This window comes from Nyctereutes procyonoides, unplaced genomic scaffold, assembly GCF_905146905.1.
Source record: "Nyctereutes procyonoides isolate TBG_1078 unplaced genomic scaffold, NYPRO_anot_genome, whole genome shotgun sequence".
Lineage (NCBI taxonomy): Eukaryota > Metazoa > Chordata > Mammalia > Carnivora > Canidae > Nyctereutes > Nyctereutes procyonoides.
In genome coordinates this window covers 70,871,275-70,892,271 of record NW_026575135.1, presented here as the reverse complement: position 1 = coordinate 70,892,271, position 20,997 = coordinate 70,871,275, and the positions used below count along the sequence as shown (strand labels likewise).

The 20,997-nt window shown below is 42.9% G+C and overlaps 1 protein-coding gene across 10 annotated transcripts in view; it reads right to left on the bottom strand.

Annotated features, from left to right (window-relative positions):
- LOC129494795 (zinc finger protein 879) overlaps window positions 1-20,997 on the bottom strand; it is a 40,486-nt gene that overhangs the window by 9,082 nt on the left and 10,407 nt on the right. For 5 of the 10 annotated variants that reach the window (XM_055301888.1, XM_055301891.1, XM_055301889.1 and 2 more), the window contains one exon: window positions 14,877-18,962. In XM_055301888.1, coding sequence (XP_055157863.1) covers window positions 17,515-18,962 — 1,448 coding nt within the window. In that variant the 3' untranslated portion in view covers window positions 14,877-17,514. Of the gene's footprint in view, window positions 1-87; window positions 305-3,543; window positions 3,631-5,184; window positions 5,284-14,876; window positions 19,321-20,997 lie in introns of those variants that run through there. The other 5 variants (XM_055301890.1, XM_055301892.1, XM_055301898.1 and 2 more) reach the window with 5 other exon arrangements.

The following is a 20,997-nucleotide window of genomic DNA, read 5'->3' as shown; positions in this document are numbered from 1 at the left end:
AATGCCCAATGTCAAGTCCACAGATAATTGTCCTTGCCCAGGGGCATGGCAGGAGGGAAAGTGGGGACTCTGAACCCCGAAGAGGCAGCTCCCACAGCAGATCCTTCATTAAAGACAAGCCTCCTTACCCAGTGAGACCAGGGTGCCATAGTTCTCCAGCATCACCTCCCGGTACAATGTTCTCTGTGCAGAGTCCAGGTGCAGCCACTCATCATGGCTGAAGAGCACGGCCACATCCCTGAATGTGACAGACTCCTGCAACGGTAAATCCACTCCTGCTCACCCAGGACCAACTTCTCCACCGCTAGGTAGGTAGGTATAGGGAAAGTCGAAGTATTTCATATTGACTACTTGTGTTACTCTGGGGACCACCCCATCAGCTAGTACACAAATATCTACTGGGAACCCCCTGTGAGCAGAGTCACATGCCACATGTTGGGAGGGGAGGTCGGGAAAGGCAAAGTCCCTGCCAGCAGAGAATTTCAATCCCAGTCTGGAACCTATCGAAGTACCTGAGCACCTACCTCTCACTCAAAATCTAAATTAAAGGGCGAAAAAAAAAATCAGAATACCCTTAGAACAATGCTGACACTTAAGAATACACTTAGAAAATTATGGCAATGCCACTAGCAGAACAGAAACACAAAGGAATTTCTCAGATGTAAATAAAGCAAATGATAAAAGTAGTATTAGTTCATGTTTGTTGGATACTTGCACATTAGGAACTGACAGGAACTTTGCACAGAGTATCTTCACTGAGTTCCATAGAAATCCTATTAAGAAGATAATTATAGGGGATCCCTGGGTGGCTCAGCGGTTTGGCGCCTGCCTTTGGCCCAGAGCCCGATCCTGGAGTCCTGAGATCAAGTCCCACATCGGGCTCCCGGCATGGAGCCTGCTTCTCCCTCTGCCTGTGTCTCTGCCTCTCTCTCTCTCTGTGTGTGTGTGTGTATCATAAATGAATAAACAAAATCTTAAAAAAAAGAAGATAACTATAGTTAAATCATTTGACAGATGAAGAAACATCTCAGAAAGGTTACATTACCTCCCAAGGTAATCCTGTTAGAAATTGGAGGAGATTGGAACTGAATTCAGGCAGACACATCTCTAAGCTATACTGTAACATGGGTTTCCACTCTTTATGGAAGTTAAAAGACCCAAAGGACCTGCAAGACTATACAGGTGCCAAACGGAACTGTGAGAAAAGTAAATTCTTGCAGAACCCCAATGAACTACAAAATATGAGAAAGCAGAAGTTGGCCAGATGCCAAATCTTATATGAAAGGATGAAAGAGATGGAATGCATGAAAAACGATAACGTTTTGACCTTGTGATTCTACTATTTGCTCAAGGATATTCAGCAGAACTTTACTTATAAGCCAACAGCTGTGGTAGGCTGAGTAGTGAACCTGTGGATGTTTTACAAATACATGACTAAAAGGACTCTGGGGGTACCTGGGAGGCTCAGTCAGTTAAATGTCCAACTCTTGATGTCAGCTTAGGTCATGATCTCAGGGTTCTGGGATCGAGCCCTGAGTCAGGGCTGTGCACTGGGCAGGGAGTCTCCTTAAGATTCTCCCTCTCCCTCTGAGCCTCCACCCCACCCATGCTTGTGTTCTCTGTTTCTTGATTTAAAAAAAAATTGTTTTTAATAAAAAAATAAAAAGTAAATAAAAGGACTTTGAAGATCTTTTTTTTAAAGATTTTATTTATTTATTCATGAGACACACAGAGAGAGAGAGAGAGAGAGAGAGAGAGAGAGAGGCAGAGACACAGGCAGAGGGAGAAGCAGGCTCCATGCAGGGAGCCCGACGTGGGACTTGATCCCAGGTCTCCAGGATCAGGCCCTGGGCTGAAGGCGGCACTAAACCACTGAGCCACCCGGGCTTCCCTTGAAGATCTTTTTCAAGTAGGTTCCACACCCAGTTTGGAGCCCATCGTGGGGCTTGAACTCACAACCCTGAGATCAAGACCTCAGCTGAGACAAGTCGGGCACTTAACTGACTGAGCCTCCTGTGTGCCCCTTAAGGATTAGGAGATGGTAAGGGCCTGGATTATTATCCAGGTGGATCCAGTATAATCACAGTGATCCCTGTTAGGACCCAAGAGTCATAGTCAGAAGAGGACAAGGTGGTGACGTGAGGATAGAAACAGATTGAAGATATGCACTTGGAAGATGCCTGGAAGGGCTACAAGCCAAGGAACACAGGCCACCACCTGAAGGCACAAAGAAGGCCTGGAAACAGATTTCCCCCTCAGAGTTTCCAGAAAGAACCAGCCCCACTAAGAACCTAAGTCTAAGATTTTAGACTTTGGACCTCCAGAATTGCAGAAGAAATTCATGTGGTGTTAAGCCACTGCATTTATGGCAATTTGTTACAGCAGCAATAGGAAACTAATACAACAGTGAAAAACTGAAGACATCCTATAGATCAGCAGGTAACAGATAAGCAAATTATAGGACATTTATCCCATGAAATATTTTACATATATAACCACTAGATAGAATGAGGTAGATCTGTATGGCTGACGTTGGAATTTGACCTTGACACACTGCTAATTCATATGAAATATAGCAAGCTGCAAAACAATCCATATTTGTTGAAAAATTATTTATCTAACTATACGGATACGTTTGGAAGAATACACAAGCCGTCCACCCTCATTATTCTTTCATGTTTGTGGAGGAACAGAAAAGCAATCTTTTGCTTATTACTTTGTCCCCATCTGATATGCTTACATTGTTTAACAGGATGTGTGTGTTTGTTTTGAAATTTTTTGAATCCATTTTAATTTGTGTATTGAGTTTTCAGCTCTACCTCTCTGCATTTGTAGTGGTTGCTCTGAGAACTATAATACACATTCTTAGTTCTTTATGGTCTCCTTAGAGCTAACATTTGATTTCAAGAACCTGCAATATATGGGAACTTCCCCTTCCCTATGCTGTCATTGTTAGACACTCCCAGTTGAAACAGTTGACAGAACTCACCAGACCTCACCAGGCACACTTACAGAGGTCAACAGATACAAATGCAACGAGATAAAGAGAGTGCACCAAAACCCTGGAAGACCAAGATGTTCCAAGTGCAATCTCCTCTTATTTGCACACACAGACTAGGCCACATCCGGAAGCTATATGAGGAATTTTTATTTGGGAGGGCTTGAAAGGGAAACTCTCAGCAGGAGCCTTTTGTGTTTCAAATAAGGCTTGTCAAACCATGTAGGCCAGCTGCCAACCGTCAGTGAACCAGATTATCCTGGGGGCAGTCAGGGGCACTGGGATCTTAAACAGCACATTAACCGCTATATCACGCCCAAGGGTCAAAAATCAGCCATCCGGGCATCCCCAGGGCTAAAGATAGAGACTTTCCAGTCCAGACACAAATGAACTCTAGATCCACAGCTGCCATCCTGGGGAAAACTCACAGAGCTCTGGATTCCCCCACGGTTTTCATTGGGAGAGCAAAGTACCCAAGGAATGGAAACACATCCACCATCTCTAAACCCAGAAAGCAATTTATGAAAGAGACAGACTTCACTTACTGTCACCTCAGTGGGCAGCAGATCCACGGCCATTCTTTCCTTCTCAGTTTTCCTATCAAGGGAGTGCAGACGGCTGACAAGGTAGGTCTGGAGAGGAAAAGGTGTCATGAGCAACTCTGGTGTCAGGGATGGCTTGGAGAGAGGAAGTTACAACCACCCATGATGTCCACCAGGTCCTGGTGAAACCGCAAGCACATTAATGACACAGACCAAGTAAAATGCGTGCTTACCCAGCCAGTGAAGCTCTAAGGCAATTCGCCAATCTCCATCTCCCTGTATTAATGATATCTTACTGAGATAAGGTGATACTTCACTGTCACCTCAGGCCTGTTAGCTGTGACTCTCGGCAAACTGCGACTCATAGATACCAGGAGCCCTTAGGAAGCTTTAAACTGTACACACTGTTAAACCCAATTTCTCCGGCTGCCACTTTTGAACAGTCAGCCAATTCTTTTTTTTTTTATGATAGTCACAGAGAGAGAGAGAGAGAGAGAGAGAGAGAGAGAGAGGCAGAGACACAGGCAGAGGGAGAAGCAGGCTCCATGCACCGGGAGCCCGACGTGGGATTCGATCCCGGGTCTCCAGTATCGCGCCCTGGGCCAAAGGCAGGCGCCAAACCGCTGCGCCACCCAGGGATCCCCCAGTCAGCCAATTCTAAACCTGCCTGCCCCACCTAGTCCCTTCCTTCACAAAGAAACCCCATAAAGGCACTTACCCACATTTACCTTGTCTCTCTACCTCATGACCCACCCAGGCACTTTTCCCTGAGTGGCCCCGCCTGGTCCGGAGTATAACACAACTCCGCAAACCTTCCTCCCCCCACCCCTGCATCTGGCGCTGCCTTACCTCACTCACAGTAATGTGGTTAAAGCAAACGCTCCCTCTGGCACAGATGCACACCTCCTATACACACGTTCCACAGGTGTCACCCCTGATGACAACCGCAGCTGGAAACGGCCCTCCTCACACACAAACCCCCGCTCGGAGGGTAAGGTAAGAGGGTGCCTGCAGCAGCCAGACAAGTGTCAGAGAAGGACCCCGCCACAGCTGCCACCACTGGCTGCCTGGGTTTGCCTGGGGGTCTTCGGGGAGCAGCACCTGGCCTGAGAGGTCGGCTACCTGAGTGTGGGGTGTCCCCTGGGCTGGGGCGCCTCCGCCAGGTGAGGCAGGCTGCTGCAGGAGTAAGCACAGGCACTCCCTGGTGCACACCTCCTCCACACCAGAAGCTGGGCTGCTTCACATGTATTGTTTCTGAACCTGGCGAGGACTCTAAATAAAGTACTGCTGCCTGCCCCATGTGACAGATGCTAGGAAGACTGAGAACAGGGAGTCGGAGCGACCTGCCAAAGAATCAACAATGGTAACGGGCAGGAAGGGAATCCTTGTTCCAGTCCAGGGCTCTATAGCTAAATGTGGCCAACCACCTGGCCACTGCGCCCTAGTTTCTCCACCTATAACATGGGGGCAGGGCGTAAACACCGAGGATGAAATGAGGTCATTCACCCAGGGCGCCAGCACTGCCAGCCACCGCACCGCGAGCGCTGGGCGCGCGCGAGCTATTGTTTTTACTTCGCGACCGAGTCTCCCGAAGACAGGCCCCAGAGGCCCCCGCCCGCAGCACCCGCGCACGCCCCAGCTCACCTGGCAGCGCGCTCCCACCCCGCCGTCTCCCGGGCACCTGCGACGCCCGCACCGCACCGCCGCCCGGCCCGCGGGGACCGGCCTCGGACCCCCGGCCGCGCCGCGTCTTCCCGTGCCCGCGCGCGGCCCGCCCGGCTCCGCACTCCCCGCCCTGCCCGAGGCCGGCGCCAGCAGCACCGCCGCCACGGGGAGGGGCCCCCGGGAGGTCTCCGCCCCAGGCAGGCCGCCCCAGCTCAGCCGCTAGCCCGCGCCACCGCCGCAGAAAGGCCGGAGCGGTCCGCGGCCCCGCAGCCCCGGGACTACCACTCCCGGCATGCTTCCGCCGCGCGAGGACTACGTTTCCCAGGAGGCGACTGGGGGACCCCCGGGAGTGGCCCGGTTACCCCGCGCCGCGTGCTCGCGGGACCCGCCCGCCGCCCTCCCGGGTCTGCTCAACGCCGGGGCGCGCGCAGGACGGGGGAGGAGGGTGGTCTCCTCCCAGTGCCCGCCGCCTGTGTCCGCCCGGGCGCTGGTGCTAGACAGGCAAGGTGATTGGAAAAAACAAAACCCGAATTTAGACGCCTTTAGGAGGATCTGTGCGCCAACCAGCTAGTTATGATCTTTATTTTAATGCGTACCATATCCAGAAGATGATGTATATGCATAGGTACAGTTTAAGAATGAAACCAATACCTATATACCCAACACTTGGCTTGAACAGAGATTTGGCCCAGATTTTCTGAAGCCCCATCCACAATGCTCCCGTCATTTGTCTAAATTGTCCCAAGCATTTCCCTTGCTTAGCTTGATGGCACTGTGTCCCACAATAATGTTTATTGTTGCAAGGTTTTTAGTCTTAAGATAAATGCAACTGCTGTATGTTCTCCTGTGACATATGCTCAACATGATCACTGTTTGGAAAAAAAAAAAAATCAACTGGGTGTATTTTAAAGATCTTACTGGCTTTATTCAGTGATTCACCAGCTGGGTAGCATCCTGTCCAGCAGGTAGGAAGGATCTCCAAGAGTACTACATGAAAGCCTTTCATAGGCAGAAGGGAACAAGCACTAGGAAGTCATACTAGGCAAAAAGTGGATTGGTTATTGCAAGATTAGTTTCCCTGCGGAAGATGGCAAAGGTTTATCAGTTAGGTTATCTGACTAAGGATGATCATGCGGTTCCTGATTGGCTGGTTTCCAAAAGAGCTGAAACTTTAAGTCTTGTTTGGTGAGGGGGGAATTTAGCCTGAGAGATCTCTTTGTGAGCCTGTTATCTTTAACGACTTTTAGATTCACCGATCTTGATATATGCAAAGTTCATTCATTATGACTGCTGTGATAAGCTGTATAAGATCCCATTATTCACTCATTCAAAAACAAAATAAATATTTAACACCTATCTTGCTTCTGGCATTGTTCTAGATACTAGAAGTATACCAGTTGAACAAAACTCTCAAAACCTCTGCATTCGTGCAGCTTAAATTTCTCTGGAGGAGAGAGAAAAAGATGATAAACAAGAATAATAAATGGTATGTTTTTAGGTAGTTCTGAGCACTAATAAGGGAGGAGGAACAGCACCCCTGGTTGGGGACAGTGGTTACTGCAATGTTATATAAAGGAGTTAAGAAATGTTTGAGGGGACATTGAAGAAAGACCTGCAAAATGATGAAGCGTGAGCCCAGTTAAGTATCTGTGAGGCGGTTTTCTGGCCCACTGAGAAGCAGATGCCCTGAGGTGGGAGCACGTCAGGCCTGTTAAAGAAATATTAATACTGCTGCTGAAGCAGAAAGAGGGCAGAGAGAATGAATGAGATCAGAGGCGAGAGGACTAGAATGTGCAGGCTCTCTCTTATTGGTCATTGTCACTGGGTCTTACTCTGAAAGAGAACGCTCTAAGCAGTGGAGATGTTAAGAGTAGGCAGTTAGGGGATCCCTGGGTGGCACAGTGGTTTAGCGCCTGCCTTTGGTCCAGGGCTCGATCCTGGAGACCCGGGATAGAGTCCCATGTCGGGCTCCCAGAGCATGGAGCCTGCTTCTCCCTTTGCCTATGTCTCTGACTCTGTGTGACTATCATAAATAAAAATTTTTAAAAAAAAGAGTAGGCAGTTAGGTTTTAACAGGATGCCAGGAGGTCTGCAAACAGGGAGTCTGGGTCAGTTAAGGGGGAAGTTAGAAACCTGTCCTGACAGCATTCCCAAAACACAGCCACAAGAAGCCAGATCAAACTAGACAAGCCCACGACAGAAGAGGCTGGAGACCCTCATCAGGTTAAGGGAGAAAAGGTGAGAAATCCTGCTCCCAAGAAGTCCCCTCCCCAAGTAATAAATATCCTACTTCCTAGCTAAGAACTGTCAATAAAAGATATAGAGACCCAAACCCAGCTTCCCCCTTGAGCTTGCTTGCTCTCACATCTGGACAGCATGCTCTCACTTGAATAAACTTTCCCACTTACAACACTCAACTGTGTGACCTCTCCTGGAATTTCTTCTTGTGACAAGACCAAGAACCTCCAGCGACATCCCAGGGACAGGCTGGGTGGAAGCCTCAGGGCCCCGGAGTCTCCCCTGTCCACCTCACAACAGAGACATCTTCAGATGTCCATTTCTAAATGATCGCTGTGACCGCTGTGCTGAGACTAAACCAACGGGGCAAAGGAAGCAGCAGAGAGAACAGGCCTACTTAAGAAGGCCTTGGCCCTAAATTCTGACAGCAGTTTGGACAGAGCAGGTATAAGGGGTTGGAAGAGCTCAAAACTCAAAATATGGAAAAGATAAGGATGTTAACATTTTGAATACAATGTTTTTCAACATTGTATATTGAAGTATATTTTAAATAGTCCTGGCAATTATATTTTTAGAAATACTCCATCGGGGCATCTGGGTAGCTCAGTGGGTTAAGCGTTTACCTTCAACCGTTTACCCATGGTCTCAGGGTCCTGGGATCAAGCCCCTCAGGCTCCCTGCTCAGTGGGGAGTCTGCTTGTCTCTCTCCCTCTGCTCCTCCCCATGCTTGTGCTGCTTCTTGCTCTCTCAAATAAAATCTTAAAAAAATTCTTTATAATCCATTCCTTTGCAGGTAACCTTTATTTCTTTGACTTTTATATTAAGTACCCTCTACCCCTGCTGGTTTCACGTATCTTTAAGTATTTCTATTTTTCCTGCTGCATCTAGCAACTGGCTCTTCCACTGCTTTTGCCTTGGACACACACACAAAAGGTAAGGCTCAGTTCTGGGGGGTTTTTCTGCTCTCCTCAGTAACACCTTAAACTGGTATTATTGATGTCTGGCTTTCATATCTCTGATAATCTCACATCTTAATTCTTTGTCTTTTCCTTGGAGAGGATTCTTCAAATTTATCTTCTAAGCTTACAGAATCCAAATTATAAAGTGATTATTTGTCCACTGTTTCTAATGTACTTTATTCTTAAAAAAAAAATGGCCACATGGGGCACCTGGATGGCTCAGTTGGTTCAGTGCTGGACTCTTGACTTTGGCTCAGGTCATGATCTCAAGGTTGACATCAAGCCCTGTGTCAGGCTCTGTGCTCAGCAACAGTCTGCTTGAGATACTCCCTCCCCCCACTCTCAAATACATAAATAAAATATTTTAAAAAATACAATTTTAAAATGGCCATGTATTTGAGAAGAAAGGTCTACATTATGTAGAGTATCCTTGAAGCAGTAAGAAACCTGCTGTCCTGATGCAGCAGACTCTATGTGGCCAGTGTGGTATAACTGGAGATGGACAAGTTTTCTTCCCTCTCTCCCACTCTCCCTTCCTTCTTCCCATCCTTCCTCCTTTCTCTTTACAGTGAGGAAATAAAAACAAAAATATTGTAAAAAAAAAAAAAGGAGAAATAGGAATTGTTCTTACTGTTCAAGATTATAAAGTCTAAAGTGAAGTATACAGTGTTTAATATTGCATTACAACACCACTTCAACCTTAATCTCTCCAGCAGTGGATGATCTAAATGACATGTCCCTCCACAAATGTGGAATGGAGGCTGATGGACTGGTTAGATTTGGGGACACCAGGTATACTGTGTAAAATCCCACCCAGAATCCTACAGTGAAAGTGAATAGTCTCATAGAAACATGCCATAAGCTATTTACATTTTCTTGTCCTATATGAACTCTCTTAGAAGTTTAAAGTGTATTATAAATTCAAGTGTGATTACAAACATTTGTTTAGGAAAAATAACCCAACTGACATAAGCAAAGAGATGCATGGAAAGGATGGTGTTGGAATATAGGGGCTGGAGGGGTAATTCCATCCCGGTCTTTCTGTCACATAAATTTATGGAGTGAGTCATGAAAACTTGCCGCTTTTAAATTGTATATAATTTGCTTCAATTTCTTTTGCCCGTATCTTTTTAAAAATAGGCTCCATGCCCGATGTGGAGCTCAAACTCATGACCCTAAGATCAAGAGTCACATGTTCTTCCAACTGAACCAGCCAGGCACTCCTTTCCCATGTCTTTCTACTTAACAGAGATCACAAACAGCCACTGATGACAGAGCAGCTTTTTTTTTTTATTTTTATTTATTTATGATAGTCACACAGAGAGAGAGAGAGAGGCAGAGACACAGGCAGAGGGAGAAGCAGGCTCCATGCACCGCTGGCCCGACGTGGGATTCGATCCCAAGTCTCCAGGATCGCGCCCTGGGCCAAAGGCAGGCGCCAAACCGCTGTGCCACCCAGGGATCCCGAGAGAGCAGCTTTTAGACCTCTTGCCATGGGCATGACAAGGGTTTCTTCTGCCTTAAGCAAAATGAAGTTCTTGGGTATGGCACACAGTAGGCACTTAGAGAGAAATAAAAATGGGGTAGAAATGATGTGTGGTTGTTTGAGAAGATAACAAAAATGTTTCTTGAGGTGGGGTAATGATGGTGGTATAAATCTAAAACTCCCATCATATCCTTTAAAAAAATACAATAAAGGATGAGGAAAGAGGCAGTAGTGTTCCTAAAATGGACATAAAACCACCACCAGGAAGAGAAAGTGCATTCCATGTGTGAAAATATATAAAACACATTTTCCAAAGTGTTGAAGAGAATGGAATATAAGTGCTTCAAAGCACATGTAGAATATATAAACAACTCCTATAACTCATTAACAGCCCATTCTAAACATGGGCAAAGGATCTAAACACACATTTCTCAAAAAAGATGCAAAATGGACAAAAAACATAAATGAGAGGTTCAACATCACTAGTCATTGGGCAATGCAAATCATGACTATTATGGAAAAAAGCCAGAAAATACGAAGTGTTTGGCAGAGATGTAGAACTAACCAGATTGGAAATGGAACCTTTGTACATTGCTGATTGGAATGTAAAATGGTGCAGCCACGATGGCAAAGAGTTTGGCAGTGTCTTACAAAGTTAAATATCCACTCTTCATATGACTCTGCAATCCCACTCTTACATATTTACCCAAGAGAAATATCTACACAAACACTTGTATGCAAATGTTCCTGGCAGCACTGTTCACAATTGCCAAAATGTGCAAATGACCCAACTATCCATCAACACATGAATGGATAAATAAAATGTGGTGGATACTTACAACGGAATATTAGCCTTAAAAAGGAAGGAAATCCTGACATCTGCTATAATATGGACGAACCCTGAAAACATTATGCTAAGTGAAATAAGCCAGACACAAAAGGACAAATATTATATGATCCCACCCATGTCAGGAATCTAAAGTAGGCAAATTCATAGAGGCAGCAAGTAGAATAACAGGTGACCAGGGGCTGGCAGCAGGGGAAATGGTGGTGTTACTGCTTATGGGTACAGAGCTTCTATTTGAGACAAAAAGTTCTGAAAATAGATTGGGGTGAAAATTACAAAATATTGTGAATATCCTCAATGCCACTAAATTGTACACTTAAAAATGGTTATAATGATAAATCATATGTTATATATATATTTTACCAGTTTCTTTTTTTAAATACATGCAGGAAGTGAAGAGATATCCATGGGAAGGTAATGCTTTATGGGGAGAATACTGTTAATGGAAGGATAGGATGTAGAAACCATGTGTTAAGGGGGAAAGTAGAAAGAGGAGGAGACAGAAGATCCTGCAAGAAAGGGATCCCTGGGTGGCGCAGCGGTTTGGCGCCTGCCTTTGGCCAAGGGCGCGATCCTGGAGACCCGGGATTGAATCCCACGTCGGGCTCCCGGTGCATGGAGCCTGCTTCTCCCTCTGCCTATGTCTCTGCCTCTCTCTCTCTCTGTGTGTGTGACTATCATAAATAAATAAAAAAAAATTAAAAAAAAAAGATCCTGCAAGAAAAAGAGAAAAATCCCCGCAAATGGTTTTGACCCCACAATTCCTCCTCCAACCCCCAAGGCATCACATCAAGAAATAATATTTTGCTATATATACAGAAGTAGGTCTGGGTAACTTAAAGATCTTAGATTCAGTCTCAAGCTTGTGACAGAAAGGGCACCAGAAATGAGTTTGCAGGGGCTCTTGAGGCCAACTCTGGGACAGTTTTGGCATCAACATACGTAACGATATTAGCAGATTACAGTCTGTTGAATAAGAAGCCATGCTTCCAGTCATAAAAACTGGAATATTTCCCCAAAGTGGAAAGCTAATTAATAAGAGTATAAGAAATGATGAATTATGAGATCTCCATCAGGAAACCATTGTAATAATAATAAAGCAAGTGTCATTAACAGATGCTGCAAGTGGCAGAGTTGAGTTTGTCTAACACAGATATACATCCATACACTCACAGGATCTGCTCATGGTACTAATGACTGAAAAGAGTGGAAGACCAGGCAGGCATGACTTTAACAAAGACAAAGCTAAAATTACCAACATCACAAGGCTCCCAATGCAATAATACAATGAACTGAGAATACAGTATTGCTTTGGTGATTTTCTGACTAAAAAAGCACAGCGTAAATCTAACCATGGGGAAAACATTGGACAAAGCCAATGGAGGGACAGTCTAGGAAAAAAAAAAGATCTATTCATTTCAGAGACCTCTTCATGTTTGGTAATGCAACAGCCAACAAGAGAAGGGCCCAACCCACCTGAAAAAGTGGACATTTTAAGTCATTTAATTAACTATGAATATTATAAATTCAATGTATCAGGCAGATCAATCATATTCTAAAAGGTGAAACATATTCTTTTTCAGGTTACTTTGAAAATGGCCTATTAAATACAAACCATAAAAACTGACATTCTCTTATGCCTAGTCTATGTCTGGACTGCCTAGATTCTGAACAAATCTCTTTAATAAGAGAAACCAGGCAAATAGAATATGTTCACAACTCAGTAAGTCTTCATTTGCCTAGTTTTCTTATGTAAATTTTTAAAATATTTTATTTATTTATTCATGAGACACACAGAGAGAGAAGCAGAGACACAGGCAGAGGGAAAAGCAGGCTCCCTGAAGGGAGCCGGATGTGGGACTTGATCCTGGGACTCCAGGATCATGCCCTGGGCCAAAGACAGACGCTCAACTGCTGAACCACCCAAGCATCCTCTTATGCACATTTTTTAGTTTTTTGTGTGTTTCCTGACATGGGATAGGAGCCAATCTCTCTTCCTCTGGTGATCTAGGGAGATGAATGAGAAGGCAAAGTATAGACAGGAAAGGGAGGTGTTGATAGTTTTGTTAAGAAGACAAGTTTAAATTCAACAATGGACTTTATGATCTTGGGAGGTCTTTGAGAAGCACAATTGGTTGAGCATCTGACACTTGGTTTTGGCTCTGGTCATGATCTCAGGGTCATGGGACTGAGCCTTGAGTCAGGCTCTGCAATGAGTAGGGAGTCAGCTTGAGATTCTGTCTCCCTCTCTCTCTCGGTTCCTTCCCCGTCCTTACTCGAAAATAAATAATCTTAAAAAAAAAAGAGAGAGAATATTATGACCTTGAAATAGTCCTTGGGTACAACCTCTTAAATGATATTCATTTGACCTCAGGTGATCAAGTAGTAAAGATCTGTTTTATCCTCCCTCAAATGACCCAGTATAGAGTTGGGGGGAAAAACAAACAAACAAAAACCCTCTATTTAATCATTTTTACTGATATACACACTGGTCTTCCTACTGATCCTCATTCTGGCTGGCCCAGGCAATCTCTTCTTGAGAAGGCAGGCTTTCAGGCATCAGGCAAGCCAAGGTACCCCATGCTCCTCCCCAAGTCATTTCCTTACCTAATAGCCAAAGACAATCACCATCCTGAATTTTATGTTCGTGTGGTAATTAGTCTCCAAATATGGTTCCCACTGAACCAGTATTCACACCCTTGTGTCATCTCCTCCCCTTGAATCTGGACATCTATAAGTAATTTTTCACCAAGAGGATACAAAATCAATGTCATTTGACTTCCAAAGCTGAGTTTTAAGATCTGCAACTTCTACATAGGTCACTTAGAATGTTGGCTCTTGGGAAACTGCCTCAGAAACCAGCCACCTTTCTGTGTGAAGCCCAACTACACTCTCAGCAGCAATCACTGGGTGCCTGCCACCCTGGACACCAAGCTCAGGTGAGCTGCAGCTGCAGCTGCCATCTGACTGCAAATGCATTACAGACATCACGTAAGAATTGCCCAACTGAACCCAAATATGGTAACAACAGTCTTAATAAACTGTTGCTTTAAGCCACTAAATTTGGGGATGTTGTTCCACAGCAACAGATAGCTAGAATATTTTGTCATTCAATCACCTGCTATTTTTAATATCTTGGCCACATGTATAAATCACTTAAAATAAATTTAATTTTGCAGAACATATTATGATACCGTATGTTGTTTCCTATGACTTCTGAAAAGTCAACAGGCTGTTAAATTTATCTTTTTCACTTATAGCCTTAGTTCATTCATTTTCCCTGCTGCTCTATGTTGTTAATATTCCAAAACTATCGATTTTCCTATTAAGAGACATTCAGACTACTTCCAAACATTAGCTACAATGATCAGTGCTGCCAAGAATATCTTTATATAGGGACACCTGGGTGGCTCAGCAGTTGACCATCTGCTTTTGACTCAGGGAATGATCCTGGGATCTAGGATTGAGTCCCAATCAGGCTCCTTGCAGGGAGCCTGCTTCTCCCTCTGCCCACGTCTCTGCCTCTCTCTCTGTCTCTCATGAATAAATAAACAAATCTTTTTTTTTAAGAGTATCTTTATGTAAGTCTCTTACTGCTCATATGCAAACATTTATCTATTATATAAGAGGAATGGAACTTCTGTGTTTTATGATATGCACAAGTTCAACTATATAGGATGCTGATGGTTTGTTCTGACTAGCAGAGTATGGATTCCAGTTATTCGACATTCATTCCAAAATTCAGTAATGTCACACATCTTTGTCTTTACTCATCTAAAAAAAATAATAAAATTTGGGGTGCTTGGCTAACTTAGTGAAATGTGTGACTCTTGATCATTTGGTTGTGAGTTCAAGCCCCATGTTGGATATAAACATCACTAAAAAAATTAAAATGTCTATTAAAAATTTATAAAATCTCATAAAATCCTATCTGTAATCCTAAATTCCATTTAGGCATCTTTTTCATGTTTTTAGAAATCTGTATTTCCTCTTTTGTGAAATAAGTAGTCATGTATTTGAACCACTTTTTTTTCCTACAAGGTTGTCTTTTCAAGTTGATTTGCACAAATTTAAAATTTTCCAGATAGTAATAGTAAGCATTTGTCAAAAATGTTGTGGGAAAATCTATTTTATGTCTTGACTTTTCATTTCCTTTGTGGTATATTTTGATGACCAGATTTTTTTTTTTTAATCTGAGCAAATATATAAAAAGATTTCATGGCTTACCTGTATAAAAAATCCTTCCCTATTGTGAGGTCATAGTTATCCTTTACATCTTCTAAAATACACAATTCTGCCTTTTACAGGATTCTTTTTGTGGTGAGGGTAAGCATCCGATATTTCTTCTATGTGGATGAACTATTTTTCTCAGAGCCATTATTATTGAATAATCTGTTCTTTCTCTAAACTCCTCCTGTTGTGACTACTTTTAATATTTTGCCTTTTTCTTTTTTACCTTTTACCAGGTTAAGTAAGTTCTCTCCATTGTTAGCTTGGCTAACAGTTTTTATAATGAATAGGTGCTGAATATTTTGGTTGCTTTGTCTCCGTTTATTAAGATGAACATATGGATTTTGCACCTTTAATCTGTCCAGGTGGTACACAGCATATGTAAGTTTCCTAATGACAAGTAGCCCATCCATTCCCATGAAAAATCTACATTTATTATGACGCATTAACTATGTTGAGGTACTTCTGGATTACATTTACTCTGTTTAGGATTTTTACATTTTTGTTCATGGATGATATAGGCCTGCATTTTTTTCTTTCTTGTACTTCCCTCATCAGATTTGGGTCCTGGGTTACATGGAATCATTGTGCTTGTACATTATCTCCTCTGGAAGATCCTGCATAAGACTCAAATGCCCTGTTACTTGCAAGTCTGGTAGACCTCAACTTAAAAATAACTGGGCCTAATATTTTCTTTGTGTAACTCTATTCAGATTTATTTGGGGCAATGATCTTTAGGACTATATTATTTCTTGGAGATGTGATGGTCTGAATGTGTGCCCCTTCCAAATTCATATTCAAACCCTAACCCCAAAGATGATGTCATTAGGAGGTGGGGCCTTTGGGAGGGGCTGTGATGGTGGTGGAGCCTCCCTTACTCCTTCTGCCATTGTGAGGATACAAGAAGCCACCAGCTAGGAACCAGCAAGAGGGTCCTCACTAGAACACACCCATGCTGGTACCAGGACCTTGGACTTCCCAGCCTCCAGAACTGTGAGAAATAAGTTTCAATGGTTTATAAGCTGCCCAAACTTTTTTTAATGGTATTTTTTTTAATGGCAACCAAAATGGACTAAGACAGGGAAATTATATTTTCCTAGAAATCTTCCCAGAAACTAGAGAATTTAAAAGAATGGTTGTAGGGAAAGGGGCACTGCAGTGGAGAATTACATGACCCAGAAAAGTCTCTTCCCAACGAGTCTGAAACAGGAAACAAAAGTTGAATTCAATGATTTTTGCTTTAGCTCAGTCTCCACCCCCAACAGTACCTTTTCAGAGGTATATTTTTTAACTCCTTGACAAAGAGAAAGAACTTACACTTTTTAAAAACAAAACAAAACAAAACAAAATAGGTATTTCAGTCCTTAAGTGGTTGCCCACTCCTGATACCAGACAAAACTAGAGGTCACTGCTTCTGTCATGTTCAATGATTTTAGTTTGACTTGGGAGATAACGTTTTAATGTTGCTGGAATTATTATTCACATTTTAAAAGTGCTGAAACATGCTAACTTGTTGAAGCACGTAACAGTCCATTTACTGAACTAAGAGTCTGAATTGGTCTTGTGGCCCTCAGAGTGCAGGAGGGAGGGAGTGAACGTTACCTGGTTCACTTTACCTCTAGCGAGGACAAATGGTGATCCACACTGTTCCTGGGCCTTCCTGGTGGACAGTAAGGAGAGAGCTCAATGAGGCAGGCACAGCCTCGGTGCCAAGAGGCATGTTTCCATGGCTACACTGTAAGATCACTGCTCACATTTATCAGTAGATTATCTTGCAAAAGCAGTAGTTGTCTGAATAACTTTTAATTCTCAACCTAACACAGCAAAGGTAATCATTTTATGATAAAACCAAGTGAAACACCCTGCATTTTGTGTTTTAAAATAAAGTGACTTGAGATCTGCTTCAGAGTTGGAACAAGTAGGGAAAAAACTCACAGGACTGTACACCTGCAGTTTATGGAGTGATTTTCTTTTCAGGTAAATAGCTTAGAAAGCAAAGAAACAACCCCCCAAAGTTTTCACAACCACCAAGTACAGGATTTGCCTTTACACTATTAAAAAACACATTTTAGTGACAGTGAGGTAGCTACAGGTCAGCTGCTTACATTTCTTCTCCAAAACATTCTTCTTAGGATAACTGGCTTACATAACACTCAAATATAATTTCAAAAAAAATAGATTCCCAGATTAAAGTCTAGATTTTATGGCTGCACTGTTACATAAATCCACATGCTTCCTGGTGATGCTTGCAAAAGCTGGGTGGGGGAGCTCCTACTGCAAGTCACTAGGAAGAAGATAAAAGAACCTTACACTTTCTCTACTTTATAGTCAGTAATAACTTAAAAACTGTGAAAAAAAAACATTTCATGGAACCTTTCCTAATACACCTAAGGTTACCTGCATCATGAAGTCTTTGATGTCTGATGAGGTCTACATTCTGAAGTTTAACTCACAACTACTCTTCATCACTTTCTGCCCAGGAGGAATTTTTTTTTTGAAATTGACTCTGGAATGAACTTCAGTTGGACGGCTTTCCACATGCATTTTGTTTATAGTTTTTCACCACTGTGAGTCCTCTGATGATTGGTAAGGGAAGAGCTCTGGCTAAATGCCTTCCCACAGTCTTTACATTTATAAGGCTTTTCTCCTGTATGAATCCTCATGTGTGTCATGAGGGATGAACTCTGTCGGAAGGCTTTCCCACATACTTTACAGTTAAATGGCTTCTCTCCAGTGTGGATTCTCTGGTGCTGAATGAGGGCTGAGCTTTGGTTGAAGGCTTTTTCACAGTCATTACATTTATAAGGTTTCTCACCAGTGTGAATTTTCCGATGGGTATTAACTGCTGAGTGGGAACTGAAGGCTTTTCCACATTCTTTACAGTTATACGGTTTCTCTCCTGTATGGATTCTGTTGTGTATATTAAGCCGTGAAATCCAGGAGAAGGCCTTCCCACATTCATTGCATTTATAGGGCTTTTCTCCTGTATGAATTCTTTGATGCTGTATTAGAGCAGAGCTTTGGCTGAAGGCTTTCCCACATTCTTTACACACATAAGGCTTCTCCCCAGTGTGAATTCTCTGATGTATGATAAGGGCTGAGTGGTAACTGAATACTTTCCCACACTCATTACAATTAAAGGGTTTCTCTCCAGTATGGATTCTATGGTGTCTACTAAGCCGTGATATAGATGTAAAGGCTTTCCCACACTGACTGCATTCATAGGGTTTCTCTCCAGTATGAATCCTGTGATGTTGAATAAGAGAAGAGCACTGGCTGAAGGCTCTCCCACACTCGTTGCATTTATAGGGCTTTTCTCCAGTATGAATTCGTTGGTGATTATTCAGAGATGAACTTCCTTTAAATGTCTTGCCACACTCATTACATCTGTAGGGTCTCTCTCCAGTGTGCATCCTCTGATGTCCGATGAGTGATGTGGTGAAACTGAAGGCTTTCCCACATTCACTGCATATGTAAGGTTTCTCTCCTGTGTGAACTCTCAGGTGCTGAGTGAGAGATGAGCTTTGGCTGAAAGCTTTCCGACATTCCTTGCATTTGTAGAGCTTCTCTCCAGTGTGGATTCTCTGGTGTTTGCTCAGGGAAGAACTGTGGAGGAAGATTTTCCCACAGATGTTACATTTGTAACATTTGCGTACTGTATTGACTCCCAGCTGTTTAAACAGAACTGAATAGTGCTGTGAGTGGGGTTTCCTTCCTCTGGTAATGAGTCTGGGTTTTCTAATAAGGGATGGTTTCAGATTGAAATTTTTCCCAAGCTCAATACTTGCAAAGCTCCTCTCCCTGATGTAGGTGTTTTTGATGGTGACCAAGACTTTCCTAAAAGGCTTGTTCTTTTTGCCTTGTTGTTTTTCTAGCTTGTTCTCATTTATGTAGGCTTTCCCCAACTTGAAGTCAAAAAAACTGTCACCTAGAAGTTTATTCATTACTTCCTGATTTTCTTCTTCAGAAACTGTGGTTTCAAACAAGTTCTCCCATCCTAAAATAAACAAAACAGGTTAAGTCTCCCTTGCACTGAGAATAAAGAAAAAGGACACAGAAATATACAAGCATCGCTAACAAATACATCCTTGGATTTTTAGGATAGGGTGAGGAGAAAGGAGGGCAAGAGAAAGAAGCAGGATGGGAGACATGCCTGGGTGAAGGGGGTCCACGGAAACCTGTACACAGGTAAGCTCAGAGGGAAGCTCCTCCAATGACAGCAGCCAGGCCTGCTCTAGTAACAAAGCTCACATCAGCAGGGTACAGAGCACTTCCAAGTACAGCAGGTTGCTTTGTTCCTCAGCAATCTCTCCCACATCACTCACCAGTGCAGTCAAGGTCAATCCACGGGAAAACTGCAAAGAGGTTCTAAATAGAAACTGGAAGAGCCACTGGCCTTAAAAAGCTCTCTGAAACCCACAGCCTCAATCAGTGCTGTTTTGGAACTCCTGTGAGTGCTGTACATGGTGTCATAATGGACACTTACTCATTCAAGCACTCTTTACTGAGTAGACACCATGCAAAGGTCAAGATCAGGATTATGGCGAACATATCAGACAGGAATCCAGTTTTTGCAAGGTCTACGTTCTAGCAGCAGGGTATTGACAATGACTAAACGACCAAAGAAACTAGGGATGACAAAGAAAATCAACAAAAACAAGGTAATGTACACTATGAGTAAACAAGATGATGTTTTAAACTGGGTGATAAGGAAATAAAATTAAAATGGGATCTAATTAACAAGAGCTGGCCATGTAAAAATGTGGGTGTGAGGAGGATTCCAGTCAGAAAGAACAGCTAAGGTAAGAGTAAGCTTTGAATGTTCCAGGAACACAGATTTGTCCACTGTGGCCTGAACAAGAGGGAAGAAGACAGTGTTTTGAGGTGAGGAAAAGAAGTAGGCAGGAGCTGTATCATGTGGGGTCTTGTAAGCTATGGGAAGATATCTGGAATTTCTTTGGAGGATCACTGCGGGTTAGGAGGCACAGGACAGTTTTGTTTAAAGAGGCTCACGATGGTGTGACAAATGGACTGTAATTGAGGGTGGGGAGAAACAAGGGCAGACGTTGAGCAGCCACTGAGGAGACTGGATGGGGTGATAGTGATCTGCACTGGCACAGCAGTAGAGGGGGGCACATTTGTGATGTTCTGAAGGCAGAGATGATAAGTACTTTCACCTATGAATAGGACATACAGCATACATCAAAGAGAGGACTCACGGCTGATGTCCAGCTTCTGGTCTGGGCAGCCTAATAGAGACTGAGGTCATATAACAGTATGGGGAACATGGTGGGGGAAAATGCACTCCTGAGGATAATTTTCAGCCCACTTTTTGACCACTTAGGATACAGTGCAAGGAATGGTATCACTGCTTCAAAATGAATGAATGTATGTTATGAAAGAGTTTTTATTTTCTTAACTAAAAAGGAGATATATAATCATTGTAAGAAAAATACAGAAAACTATAAACATGAAAGTTGAGTTCACCCATACACAAAATACACAAATATAATCATTGCTAGATGTGGAATTTAGCTCAGCAGAATTTTTCTGGATATAAGAAAACACTTTAAAAAATAGGTTGAAACTAAACTTCCCATTACCCACTCTTCACTTAAAAAATTGTGGGTTTCTCTTTATGGCAATAAATGAAGGCTGACACTATTGTTTTAATGGCAATGTAAGATTTCAAAACACAAACATAATAGTAATTTAATAAATCCCCTCTAAGAATCACTTAGCTTTCTTCTCTCCAATGATCCCTCATGTTATAACATTATTTATACCACCTTTGCAACTCTGCACAATCATGAAATTAATTATTTCCTTAAGATAAATTTCCAGACCTGAAATCAATTTTAATAAAGTCAGACCATCCTGTAGAAAGACAACACCCATCAAAATCTGATGAAAGATACTCAGGTATCACTCGGAGCAGTAAGAAAACACTGGATGTGTATTTATTAATTTGAGGTAATAAGGGGAAAATGATATCTCATTGTTTTAGTTTGTATATCATTAATTATATGAAG